Consider the following 14,585-nt stretch of genomic DNA (forward strand, 5'->3'; position numbering starts at 1 on the left):
TAAACTAATTATTTTTTACCTCAAATTATGAATTTTCAACCGGAATTTTAAGCCAAAGGGATGAATTTTTAACTAAAATTATGAATTTCCTACTGGAATAGTTTACTTTAAACAGGCGAATTTTAAGCCAAAAAAATTAATTTTCTATCCAAAGTAATGAAATTATAACCAACATAACTTTTTAGGTAAAAAATTATGTGCAATCACATATCTGAATTTTGTACTAAAATGAGGGAATATTCAACTGAATTAGCTACATTTTCAGCTGAACAAATTAATTTTTAAATAGACGAAAGAAATTTTTAACAAAATAGTTTCAAATCGAATAATTAAATTTCTAGTAGAAAAAATTAATTTTCACACAAGAAAAAAAAATTCTCAGCAAAGTAATTAAATTTACAACACCCAAATAATAATTTTGTATGAAAAAGACAAATTTCCAAAATAAATAATTGATTTTCAAACTAAAAAGGATACATTTTTAGCCAAAAATAGATTAGTTGAATTTTAAGTTTAAAAAAATTTATTTCCACCAAAGTAATGAGTTTTCATCTTAAATTATTAATCCTCTATTAAAATATTTGAATTCTTAACGAAACAGATAAACTTTCAACCAAGAATTAAAAAAAAAATAAATTTACAACTAAATAAAATCAATTTTCAGCTAAAAAATGAATTTTGAAAGAGAAAAAACAAAAATTTTCAAGGAAATAGTTTCAACTCGAATAGGTAACTTTTCAGTTGTGAAAATTAATTTTCAACAAAAAATAATAATTTTGAACAAAATAGTTCAATTTATAACTGGCATAATTAATTTTTACGAAAAAGATGAATTTTCAGTTAAAAAACGATACATTTTCGGTCAAAAATAAAGTGGTTAAATTTACATTTAAAAAAATTATATTTCAACAAAAAAAAAAATTCAACAATACAATTAAAGTTACAACGGTAGAGATGAATTGGCTACTAAAATTATGAATCTTCTACTGGAAGAGTTCATTTTTTAACCAAAAAGATGAATTTGGTTAAAGATTAATTTAGTATCCAAAAAACGAATTCTCAACAAAATACATGAATTTACAACTAAAAAAAGATCAATTTTCACGCAAAAAAAAAATAATTTTCCACCAAATAGATGAATTTTCCACTTCAATGATGATATAATTATTGAAATTATAGTTAAATTATGATAAAAAAAATTAATTATCATAAAAAACTAACTTTCAGCAAAAAAGATGAATTTTCCACACAAATGATGAATCTTTAACTGGAATAGTTGAATTAAAAAAAAATAATAATAAATTTGAATTCAAGAAAATTAATTTTCTATCAAAAAGACGAATTTTCACTACAATACATGAATTTACAAACTAAGAAAGTAACATTTTCAACAAAAATTATAAATCTTTTACTCGAATAGTTAATTTTAAAGCTAAAAAGATTAATTTTATATTTAAAAAAAAAAAAATTTTCAACAAAATATTTGAATTTAGGACTCAAAAATATGAATTTTCAATTAATAATTTTACAGTTTAATTTTCAGTCACAAAAAATTTATATTTAACCACAGCGATGAATTTTCAACTAAAATTATGGCAGATTCAACTAGAAAGAAAATTTTATTTAAAATTAATTTTAAAAAACCAATTAGTAGAAAACTAATTTCAAAAATGAAAAAAATATTGTTATTTAATTTCTTTATTCAAAAAATTAAGCACGCTTTCGAAAAAATTCCCCGACATTTCCACGTTTCTCTGGTAAGGGATTGTCCATATATTACGTAAGACGTTTTTCTGTTGTTTGAATAAAGACGAAAATAATATTTTAATCAAGTTGAAAAGGACACAGCGATATAAACAAAAGAAAAATGTCTTACGTAATATATGGACGATCCCAATATAAAAATTCTCCGATAATTTTAGGGTTTTCAGGTTAGTAGACGCTCTATTTTTTATTAATGGCCGCAAATTTTTTATGATTACTGAAAAAATAATCACATCTTTAAGAAAAAAGGGAAAAATTTCCAAAATTATCAAAATTTCGAATTATTACTTTCCCTCACGCAGCTGAGGGATCGCCAAACACTTACCAGCAGTTTGGACCCTATAAGGAATTACTCATAAAAAATTTTATTTTGCAATTAGTAATTTAGAAATATTATTTTCATATCTATGTTTTCTGGCGATTGCAACAATAGGTTACTTGCCTTAATATGTTGAAAATAATAAGTGCAATTTAATTTTTTTAATAAGTTAAAAATTAAAAAAGTTTCAATTTATTAAGGAAATTAACATATCCAGGATTTCCAACGAGTCAAGAAATCAAGTTTTTCCCGGTCAACTATTTTTGCATTAAATAATGAAATAATCGTTTTCTATACATGTAAAAAAAGAGTCACTTCATTTTTTATACGGAGCAACAATTTATAAAGAAAGCAGAACCATAAATAAATTCTTCATTTTTATCGAGCATAAGTCGTCTTTGTGAAATCTTTGGGAATATTTTTAAATCTTCGTAGTCTTTGAAATCCTTGAAATCTTCAAATTTGTGAATTGTTTGAAATCTTTTTAAGTATTTGAAATCTATACAAAATCTTGAAATTTCGGTAAAATCTTTAAGAAATCTTTTGGAATTTAAAATTTTTTTGTAAAATCTTTGAAAGCTCTAAAATCCTTTAATTCTTTTAAATCCTTGTGAAATTTTTCCTTAATTTTTGTTTGTGAAATCTTTTGTGTTTGTTTGGAGTCATTAAAATTGTTTGAAATCTTCTCAAATTTGTTGAGAGCTTTTAAAATCGTTCAAAATCTATTGAGATCTTTCGAATATTTGTGAAATCTTTTTTATTCATTTGACGTGATTGAAATGTTACAAAACTTTGTGAAATCTTCTTTAAAAAATTGAGATCATTACAAAGTCTTGAAATGTTTTGAAATCTTTTAAATATCTGTAAAATGTTTTAAAATCTTCTAAACATTTTTTCATTTGCTTAAAATCTATCAAATGTTTCGAAATCTTTGAAATCTGGTGTACTGTACTCTTTTTGACATCTTTGAAATTTTTGTATTCTGTTGAAATCTTTATGAAATCTTTTAAATATTTGTGAAATATTTTTGCAATGTTTTTTATTCATTTGAAGTAATTGAAATTTTTTATGTTATTAAAATCTTACATAAAAATTAGAATAATTTAAACTCTTTCAAATGCTTTGAAATATTTGATATATGGTATACTGTAGCCTTTTTTAAATCATCCAAATACTTTTTAAATCTTTTGTATTTTTTTGAAGTAATTGAATTTTTTTAATCTTTGCAAAATCTTTAGAAATTTTTTAAACAAAAAAATACAAAATCATTCAAAATATCTTAATTTCGTGTATTTTTCGGAAATCTTTATGAGATTTGTAAGAAATATTTGTGAAATCTTTGGAAATATTAGAAATCTGACTTACAATAATCGATTCTTTTCTTTAAATAATCTTTAAAATCTTTGAAATATTTTGAAAGTTTAAAAATATTTGAGAAAATTTTTAAATCGTAAAATCTTTCTTAAATCTTTTGTATTCGTTCAAATAATTGAGTTATTAAAAAATTTTGTAAAATCTTTTGAAAACTTTTAAAATCGTTTCAAATATTTGAAATGTTTTGAAATTAAATCATTAAAAAGCTCTGAAATATTTTGAAATCTGATCAATATTTTGTAATTTTTTTAAATCTGGTGTACGCTCAAAACCCGAGTGGTTTCCCTTGAAACTAAATCAACTTTGAAATTTTCAACTAATTCTTTTTATAATTTGTAAGTTCAATATAACGAAAAAATTCTACTTCTATATTAGTAGAGAAGAGATTAAAAACTTATAGAATTATTCACAATATTAAAGCCTGTTCATAGTAATCTATAAAATAATTGGCCCAGTCTAGAAAAAGTTCCTTCAAATCTCTTTACTTATTCTGTAATGATCAAAAAATAAATTATTTCTTGACAAATAAAAAACTTTTCATTAGCAAGATTTCTTCTTTCTTAATAGCCTAAAAGGTTTAAATTGCTTTTCACATTTGAATAAAATAACTTTTTTAAAAGCAAAAAAATAATTTAAGTTCAAGGTTCTCGGGAAAAATTCAAGATTTAAAAAAATTCAAGGAGAATTCCATGTTTTCAAGGTTTTCAAGTTTTTTAAGGTCACTGAATACCCTAATATTGTTGGAGTTGTTAAAAAACATTCTCGAAAATTATATTTATGAATTAATAATTGTAAAATCAGGGTTGCCGTTCTAATTACATAACAAAATTCCCGGACATTTCCCGGTTTTTTCCCGGTCTACAAAAATTTTTTTACGGTCAATAAAATTAAAATATTTAAACTCTAAAGCTAAAAACTTTTCGGTTCGAAGTAATAAAAACTGAGCTGCAAATCATTTTTAACTATTTTAAGCTGGAAATATTAAAAATAGAAGGATGAAATTTTTGTTATAAACTGATCACGTCTAAAATTAAAAGTTGAATAATTTTTATTTTCAATAGTTTAAAAATCCTTAAAAAGTTGGAAAATCTTGTTCGAAAATATTAAAATATCTACATGTTGTTTTACATTTATTATAATTTGAACTTATTTTTGGATGATGCTAGTGCTTCCAAATTTATTTTTATATCCTGCAAAATTAAAAACATTTCGTTAAAAGCTTTCAGATTCATTTTTGACAATTCTGGAAGTGCGACTTGATTTTATTATAGCTTTGGCGCAAGAACTAAGATCTCGGAACCCTTGCTTTTAAAGCAAATGCCGTTGTAATTAAATATCTCTTTTAACTTACCCGATTTTTTTCTATGAATTATAGGTGTTCAATATTTATTATACATAAAAATTCAACAATTTTAATTGTAACTTAGATTTTCTCAAATAGAAGAATTAAAGTTGTAACGTTCCAAGTTATTTTTTTTATTTAGTTTGAAATACACATTTCATTAGGTAATAGTAAATACTGATTTTGAATGAAAAATAAAACATTTCTAAATATTAAGCAATTTTTATGTTTCTTAATGTGAAATTTTTCCAATTTTAAGGTAAAACCATATTTTAATAAAAGCCTTTAATTATGAATATATTACTTTGAAGTTATTTTTAAAATGAAAATAGTAATGAAGTTTCAGTCGGGCATTTACATTTGTTTAACTATTAAGACTTTCTAATTGAAACAGTTTAATTTTTAACGTCAAAATCCGGAAATTCTTAAATTTTTAATTAATTCCGAATCGTCTCGTAAAATCAATTATTATTCACTTGTTAATCACTGATGCAGTTTAATTTTTGAAATCAATATAGTTTTTATTTACATTGAGTCAACCAAAAAGTTTTTTTGTATCCAAAATGGTCGATTTCATAAGCTACTGTTTTTAGTTTTTTAAGTCTTTAAAACAGCCTTTTAAAATTCTTGAAATGAAAAATGCACGTTTAAGATAAAAATTCAACTGATTATTTAAGAAATTGTTGAAGTCGAACTTGGACAGATTTTTTGTCTTAAAAATGGGTAAAAATTCCGGTAAACAAATAAAATCACTGTCATTTCTTGTTTTAATAAAATTCCCGTTCACTCTGAAAATTTAAAAAATTGTATTCGCCGGCAGCGTTTGGCGATCCCTCAGCTGCGTGAGGGGAAATTGGGTAATGGAGTTACATCAAACAGGTAGATCAAATGGGCATCGCCCATATTAACGAACTTTCTCCAGTGAACAATAAGTGTGGAAGGAATCGAAGCGAATCGAAGTTTGTCGAATCCGAATCAAAACCCTTTCGGCTGTTAGGGGTCGTTAAAACGCACACAATGGGCTTTATGTGACTCGAAAGTAGATAATCTCGGAAGTGAATTCGCATTCCAGGACAAATCTATACGCGTATCGTCGAAATGAACAATAGTCGTATTGTCACGTCCGAGTTTGTCGAAACTAGCCGTTGTTGAGTGTTGAATTGGAGCTTGGGGTTATAGAGCAAGCTGAGGAGTTATTGTTACAGATACATAAAATAAGCTTGTTAGGGCGAACAAGGTAAAGTTTAGAGGGAAGGTTAATCAAGTGTAGTTTTATGCACAGGAGCAGGCAGGAAATCCTTGTTAGTATTTACACTTTCAGACCCATAATAAAATAGAATATTCGCCATATTCAGATCGTTGATAACCTGAAGATGTTCATGAATATCCTATGAATAATTGAGGAGCTTAGTTCCAAAAAAATCTTCTATTTCAGAGCGCCAAGTCTTTGCGATAATATTACAGTTAAGAAGGCAGAGAAGTTGGAATAGAAGGAGGCGGCAGAGAAGTTGGAAAAGAAGGAGGCGGCAGAGAAGTTGAAAGCGGAAGACATGAGAAGGAGGAGGCGGAGGAGATAGAGGATATGGAGGAGGAGGACGATGCGATAATATTACAGTGAAGTAAGCAGAGGAGCTGGAAGAGGAGGAGATGAGGAGGAGGATGCGCTAATATTACAGTTAAGTAGACAGAGGAGTTGGAAGAGAAGGGGGCGGCAGAGAAGTTGGAAGAGGAGGAAATGAGGAGGAGGGTGAGAAGGAGGAGGTAGAAGAAATTTAGGAGGAAGATGCGACAATATTGCAGTTAAGTAGGCAGAGAATTTGGAAGAGAAGGAGGAGGATGCGATAATATTACAATGAAGTACGGAGAGGAGTTGGAAGACGAGGACATGAGGAGGAGGAGGAGAAAGAGGAGGAGGACGAGGAGGAGTTTGCGATAATATTACAGTTAAGTAGGCAGAGGAGTTGCAAGAGAAGGAGGCGGCAGAGAAGTTGGAAAAGGAGGACATTATGAGGAGGATGAGCAGGAGGAGGTAGAGAAAATGGAGGAGGATGATGCGACAATATTGCAGTTAAGTAGGCAGAGAATTTGGAAGAGGAGGAGGAGGATGCGATAATATCACAGTTAAGTAGGCAGAAGAGTTCAAAGAGAAGGAGGCGGCAGAGAGTTGGAAGAGGAGGACATGAGAAGGAGAATGAGGAGGAGAAGGAGGAGGAGGAAGATGCGATAATATTACAGTGAAGTAGGCAGAGGAGTTGGAAGAGGAGGACATGAAGAAGAGGAGGAAAAGGAGGACTATGCGATCATATTACAGTTAAGTAGGCAGTGGAGTTGGAAGAGAAGGAGGCGGCAGAGGAGTTGGAAGAGGAGGAGTAAGAATAGGAGGAGGAGTATGCGATAATATTACAGTTAAGTAGACAGAGGAGTTGGAAGAGAGATAGACGGCAGAAGAGTTGGAAGATAAGAAGGACTCGGGAAGAAAGAGGAGGAGGATAATAAATAAATTCCCGATCATTTCAAGGCTTTTTCCCTGTTCGCAAATATTTGTCACGGTCAATCAAATGAAAAAATTAAAATTCTAAAGCTGGATAATTTTCCGTTTTAAGTCATGAAAAATAATCTACAAATGAAAGCGCTTAAAGTGGAACTTTTCAGTTTCGAAATTTTAAGACTAAAATTTAAAAGTATTTTCGATTCAAAAATGTTACATTCAAATGCACAATAATTTACACATACAAAATAGAAGGTACTAACAATTATTGATTTAACAATCATAAATGATATACAGATAAACTGCCAAATTTAGAATTTTTTACTTTTCTAAATTATATAGTTCAAATATTAAGATTCAGTTCAAAAAATATAAATCCTCGTTATCATTTTCGATACTCTAAATTTAAAAAATCAATCAATCAACTGTAAAATTTTCAAAATTATATTATTTTAAGGAATTTTAAGCTAGAAACATAACATTTTTTTTTTAACTGGGCACTTCTTAAATTAAAAGTTAATTCATTTTAATTTTAAATAGTTTAAACATCCTTAAAAAGCCTTAAAATTTTATCTCAAATTTAAAATTATTTTTGAAATTTTTTCAGAACTTTGAAATATCTTTCAAAATGAATTGCATTTTTCCTAAAATTTCTAGAAAATCCTGCAAATTTAACAAAAAGTCTTAGAAATTTTTTGGTATAAATAACAATTGAACACTTATTATTCAATTTTAATTTCCAAAAGATTCAAAATTAATATTTATTAAACTTTTCCTACAATTTTGAGAAAATTCTGCACATGTTTAAAAAATTTCTTTAAAATCTTCCAGATGCCAATTTCCAATTTTCCTGGGAATCTTAAAGTAATGTTTTTATTCTTTTTAAGCATTTTACATCAAATTAACGCTTAAAATTACTCAAATTTTGTCTACAAGTAATAAGTGTTCAATTGATGCAAATGTTCAACTTCACTTTCAATTTTTTAATCATTAAAGTCTTCAAGAGAGCTTTTTGAAATAATTAAAATTAAAAATGTACGCTTAAAAATCGCCACCCTGCAGTTAGGTAGGTAGAAGAGTTGGAAGCGGAGGAGGATGAGAAGGATTAGGAGAATGATGAAGCGGTGAAGGAGGTGGAGTAAAATGCGATAATATTGCAGTTAAGTAGGCAGAGGAGTTGGAAAAAATGAAGTCGACAGAGAAGTTGGAAGAGAGAGAGGACATGAGAAGGAGGAGTTGGAGGAAAATGAGCAGGAGGAGGAGGAGATATTACAGTTTAGCAGGTACAGAAGAGAAGGAGGCGACAGAGGAGTTGGAAAAGGGGGAAGATATGAGAAGGAGTTGGAGGAAAAGGAGGAGGAGGAGGATGAGGAGGAATTACAGTTAAGCAGATACAGAAGAGAAGGAGGCGGCATAGGAGTTGAAAAAGGCGCAGGTGGAAGAGGAGGAGCAGGTGGAGAAAAGGAACAGGAAAAGAATTCCAGCGAACTTTCGACATTTTTTTTTTTAGAACCAGGCTCATCGTTTGATCTCTAAATTAGTGCAAAACCCTTATTTTAAAGGATCAAATTTGTTTTGTACATAATACTTACGGGCGGGATCGTTTTCATTCTCAGGTGTTGTGGGCGACCCTACACAAGCAGGCAAACAAAACACATGTCACGTTACACATTTAAACACAAAAGCTCATTCGGGATTGACTCGGACCTGGCTCGATTTTTTATAAATATTTCATTAACGATTTGCTTCCAGTGACAATTAGTAAAAGCAATACAAGGGTGACTCTCAATTGAAAAGTGTTTCAAACATGCTGCTATGATTCGGAATTTTGATTTGATTCAGAAAGACTTTGAGAAAATTCACGCATGTTAGATAAACCGTGTGAGTCTTTCAACTCACGGTTGGATCAGGCGGTAGCACTCTAAGTTTATAATTAGAAAATGCGGGCTCGATTCCTGCTGCCGAAACTGATTTCAAACATTTTTTTTCATATTAAAAAAAAGGGGGCGGGGTATCAATCTTTAACACTTTGAATAAAAGAACATTTTTTTTATAGAAAATATTCATATTTTTCATTCAACTGAACATTTATATTTTTATTATTATTTTCGAATAAGTTAAAAATAAAATATATAAAAATAGTGTAAAAATAATATATATAAAATATATGATCTAGTATTGAAAATTCTAATCTGAAATTATTTAATTCTGAACATTCTGAAATTGTCCTATTTTAAACATTTCAATCTGAAATCATTCAATTTAGAGTTTTTTTCAATTAAAAATAAAATTGTTTAATGTTGAATGATTTGAATTAAAAATAATACAATTTTAACTCCTTTTAAATAAACTTGTTCAATTTTTAAAAATTTAGTCTGAAATTTGTTTATTTTGAGAGCTTCTGATTAATATTTTTTCAATTTTAAACACTTAATTTCAAATTTAATTTTATACGCTTTTATTTAGAAATTATATAAGTTCAATTCCTTCTCATTCAATCAGAAATATTGTCCTTTTTTTAAAAATAAGAAAATAATTTGGCAAATTCAAGTCTTAAAAATCAGAGGATTTTAAAAATAGGAATTAGAAATTTAATTATTTTTATTTGAAAATGTTCAAAAATTTAAAATATTTCCAACTAAAATGGAAAAAAAGTTAAGATGAAATACTTAAAATTGTGCAAATTCAAAAATTGGAATAATTGCAATCTTGTTTTATATTATTCAGACTAATTTGCAATGCAATATCTTTAACAAAATTTAATTCTATAATATTAAATATTTTAAAATATAACTGTCCAATTTTTAAAATGTTAGTCAAAAATTTTCAATCTGGAGATCTTCTAATTACAAATTTGTCAATTTTAAACAACTAACTTCAAATTATTAAATTTTAAACAGCTTTTTAGACATAATACAAGTTCAATTACTTTTCATTCCATTTCAAATATTGCCCTTTTTTAAAAATCAAATTACACCAAATGAAAAAACTCAAAATATTTTGAAATTTGTTTAATAATGGATTTTAAAATTGGTTGTATTTTTTAATGTTACAAAATAAAAATCCATTTACAGGAATGCTCAATTCGCTCGCGTGCCTTTGCTGCTTGTTATTTTTTGAATAAATATTCATATTTTAAAATGAGAATGAATGAATTATGTTTCTTAACAAAAAATTGTACAAGGACTCAAGATTTTTCAAAGATGAGGTGGCACTGATTTATCCTCGAAAAACTCGCTTCAAAAGTGATAAAGGTATGCAAAAATAATTTTTTCCATATGAAAAAAAAATAGTTCAAAATGAATATTTTGGCTTGATTTAAATAAATTTAATAGTTAATTACAATTTTTAAAAAATTTAAATGAAGAAAAATACACACAAAATACCGACAGCAGGAATCGAATCCGCACTTTCTTCTTATGAAGTCAGGAGTTGACTCTGGATTTTTTAAAACAATTTTTTTAGAATGGCTGAAAATTGCATAATATTATTTCAGCATAATTAAACAAATTTCTGGCTTAAGATATGGAAAAATGGAAAAAATGCATAAAAAGTAAAAATGAGATTGAAATCGAGAATCAGGTCTCTTGTCGATAAAAAGAAAGTAAATCGAAATAATAGCTATCGAATATTCAGTAATCGTTACTCTTGGAATGAATACAAGACAAAATTAAGTAATTAAATTCTTCTTTTTGAGGGCATGAAAGAGTTGCAGAATAGGTGGCGATACATGTAACATGAGTCCGAACATGCTCTGATCGTGCAGATGAATTTAAATTTTTTTGATACTCACGTTCTTGATCAGAACCGTCTTCGGATTTGTCGTCTTTACTTTTCATGAAGGGGAATTTTCTGCTGAAGGAAAAGTTTTTCTTTTTCCTATCGAGTGTCGATTGCTGTTACGGAAAGAGACATATTTCATTATCTTCATCCAATTAATTTTTTTTTAGTTTGACTAAAACTATAATTTCAAAGTGGCCGCAAAACTTCATTTTCAATATTCCATGATTGAATTGAGGAATTTTAAAAACCTGCAAAAGCTTCTTAGTTTTTTGAAATTTCTTCTAAATTTTTCCAAATTAAAATTTCTTTGTATTGTAAGTCAAAATTCAACAATTTAATTTGTAAATTAAATTTGTTTAAATATAACAATTAAAATTGTAACGTTCAATCCCTCAATTATTGTGAACAAATTTTTTTTAATCCATTAAAATATTCCCATCAAATTATTTAAAACAATATAAATTCTTTGAAATATTTTCAAATTTGCCAAAACATTTCGCATACTTTGAAATCTTTCGAAAATTTTTAAAACTCTGGAAAATTTCTTGGAATTTTAAAAATACCCTAAAATCTAAAAAATCCTATTGAATCACTGAAATAAATAAAAAAATGTCTTGGAACCTTTTAAAATACCCAAAATATTTCCAATATTTTGAAATGGTTTGAAATTTTAAAAGCTTTTGAAAATTACTTGGAAATTTCAAAAAAATCTTAAAATCTTTCAACTCTTTTAGAAACTGTTGAAATGAATGAAACTAATTAAAAATACCCTAAAATATTTCAATTCCTTTGAGATATTTTAAAAGCCATTGCAATTTTTTAAAGCTCCCAAAATTGTACATCCTTTGAAATCTTTTTAAATCCCTTTAAAATTTGTAAAGCTTTTGAAAATTCCATAGAATTTTTTAAAATGCTGTAAAATCTTTTTAAATACTATAAAATCTTTAAAATCAGAAACAGGTATACATAAAAGTGGCTATATTTTTCCAAAAAGCTAACTTTTCCCTGATTTCCGGGTTTTCGAAACCAACGTCCACCCTAGAAATTAATCAAATTTGTTCTGAAATTAGTAGAAGTTTGGATGTTATAGTTCCCAAAAAAGCCTTAAGAGGGAGGTTTCGGGGGGGGGGGATGAATGTTATGAAACTTAATTAAGAAAAGTACCTTGTCCAATATGACAGGCATATGGCCCTGGAACTTTACAGAACGATCTCTGGCACGTTGCTTGCGTTCCCATCGTCTACGAGAAGGGATGATTCCCAGACCTTCATCTTCACCCTGAGGAGTGACTCTTCTGGCTTGCCACCATTCATCGTCACTGGCATTTGTGACGTGAAGTATTTCTCCATATCGGAAAGCGAGACCACGACTTGGCAACCCATCATCCTTGTTCGGATCATAGTCAAAAAGTGCCCTAAAAAAATACGATGTGTCACATTACCCAATGTGCCATATTACACCATGTATCATATTACCCATATGTATCATATTACAAATTGTACCACATTACACCATGTATCATATTACACATGTGTCATATTACCCTCAATTTGTTATAATACTCAAAATGTGCCATATTACCCTTAATATGTGATATTACCCCCAATATATCATATTACCCCCATGCGTCATATTGCCCCATGTTTCATATTACCCCATAAGCCATATTACCCCATGTGTCATAGTTCCCCATTTTCAATATAACCCCGTGTTCCATATTACCCCAAATATTTTACCCGGACCACAAAATCAAACCAAATTTTGGTGCACCTGTGTAAATTACCTCAAAGCGTCCTAGTTTTCTAATAAAAATACTAGCCTAAAAAACCAAAAATAAATAAGAAAAATTCTATACTACTCATAATTTATATAAAATGGCTTCGAGTTTCTTACGATTCAAAAAAATCATTTCGATTTTAAAAAAAGGTGATAAAAATGACAAAATTCCCAAATATAGGGATAATAAGGAATTATGATAGAAATTGGGGGAAAGGGAGGATATGCTCGAAACTTCATGTGCTTTGAGAATTTAAAAAGTTTTTGTGAGCATTTTCAATAAGGTTTTCAAAAATGGTCTTTTCTTTATTTATTGATAATAATTGAATTATTTAAATTGGGCAGGAAAATGTATTGCTTCAAATTGAAAAGGGTGATTTTAAATTATAAAAGAAGTTAAAGTAATAGAAAACATATTATTCGCATTAAATAGTGCCTTATTAAGAGTTACTACAAGATCCCAATTTATAATAAAAATGTTCTTTTTAAATATATTTGAGACATTTTTTAGTAGTAATTTCAAGTCAAAATTTTAATTAAAAATATGAATTTTCAACCAAGAATATGAATGTTGAACTAAATATTTCGTTGAATTTACAACACAAAATATAGGTTTTCTGCCAAAAAGACTCGTTTTCAAAACAGTACAAGAATTTTCATCTAAAAAAGTTTAATTTTCAATAAAAATTAGAATACTTAAAATCTCAGAAAAATAAATGTTCAAAAAAACTAATTTTTCAAACAAAAAAAGTCTTTTATAAAAAAAGTGATTTTTTAACCAAAAATAGAAGAAATAATTTTTCAGTTAAAAAATAAATTTTCTATCCGAAAAATGAATTATCAAAAAAAAAGTCAATTTTAAACCCGAAAGATGAATTTTACACCAAAAAAGATAGTTGCAATAAAATATATACATTTTCAACTAAGAAAGAAAAATGTACAAAACAAATATCGAATAGTTTAATTTTCGATAGAAAAGAACATTTTAAACAAAACAAAAACAAGTTTTCAACAAAATGACTTAATTTTCAACTAGAAATATAAATTTTCAACTAAAAAAAAAATGAATTTTCACCCGAAAATATGAATTTTTGACCAAATAGTGGAATTTTCTACATAAAAGATTAATTTTTCATCAACCAAGAAAACGAATTTTAATTCAATGGTTTTTTTCAACCAAAGAAATGAATTCTTAAAAAGAATAATAACAGTTAAATTTGCTACAAAAAAGATTATTTTCTAACGAAAAAGATTACACTTCTATCAAAGAAGGTGAATTTTCCACACAAATGGAAAAGAGTGAATTTTTAACTAAAATTATGAATCTTCAACTAAAAAATTTATTTTTAAAACAAATACATCAATTTTACAATTGAAAAAGAAAATCTTTCTACTTAGAATAAAAGAGTTGAATTTTCCGTTTTTAAAATAATTCGTCAAAAAAAATGAATTCTCAAAAAATAGAGACCTTTTCTACCAAATAAATGAATTTTTAAACAAAAAAGAAACGAATTTTCAACAAAATACGAGGGTAGTTCAATAAGTCCTTAAAATGAAGCATAAAAACAATTTTTTTTGGGTAATTGTTTTTTATTTTTCAACATAATCTCCTTGGAGCTCTATACACTTGGTCAATAACTTTTCAAGTTTTTTTAATCCTTCAGAAAAGTGCGTTTTCGGAAGTTCCTCAAAATAAGCACTTACAGAGGCAATGACGTCTTCGTTGTCTGGAAATCTCT

General features: G+C 27.6%; 1 protein-coding gene across 15 annotated transcripts in view; it reads right to left on the reverse strand.

Annotated features, from left to right (window-relative positions):
- Positions 1-14,585, reverse strand: part of LOC117181543 (disks large 1 tumor suppressor protein) — a 1,257,521-nt gene that overhangs the window by 24,306 nt on the left and 1,218,630 nt on the right. For 12 of the 15 annotated variants that reach the window (XM_033374344.1, XM_033374348.1, XM_033374346.1 and 9 more), the window contains 3 exons: positions 12,235-12,484; positions 11,081-11,183; positions 8,880-8,918 (listed from right to left, as the gene is read on the reverse strand). In XM_033374344.1, the coding sequence (XP_033230235.1) occupies positions 8,880-8,918; positions 11,081-11,183; positions 12,235-12,484 (392 nt within the window). The remainder of the gene's footprint in view (positions 1-8,879; positions 8,919-11,080; positions 11,184-12,234; positions 12,485-14,585) is intronic. The other 3 variants (XM_033374350.1, XM_033374349.1, XM_033374355.1) reach the window with 1 other exon arrangement.

The sequence above is a fragment of the Belonocnema kinseyi genome, chromosome 10 (genome assembly GCF_010883055.1).
Source record: "Belonocnema kinseyi isolate 2016_QV_RU_SX_M_011 chromosome 10, B_treatae_v1, whole genome shotgun sequence".
In the NCBI taxonomy this organism is placed as follows: Eukaryota; Metazoa; Arthropoda; class Insecta; order Hymenoptera; family Cynipidae; genus Belonocnema; species Belonocnema kinseyi.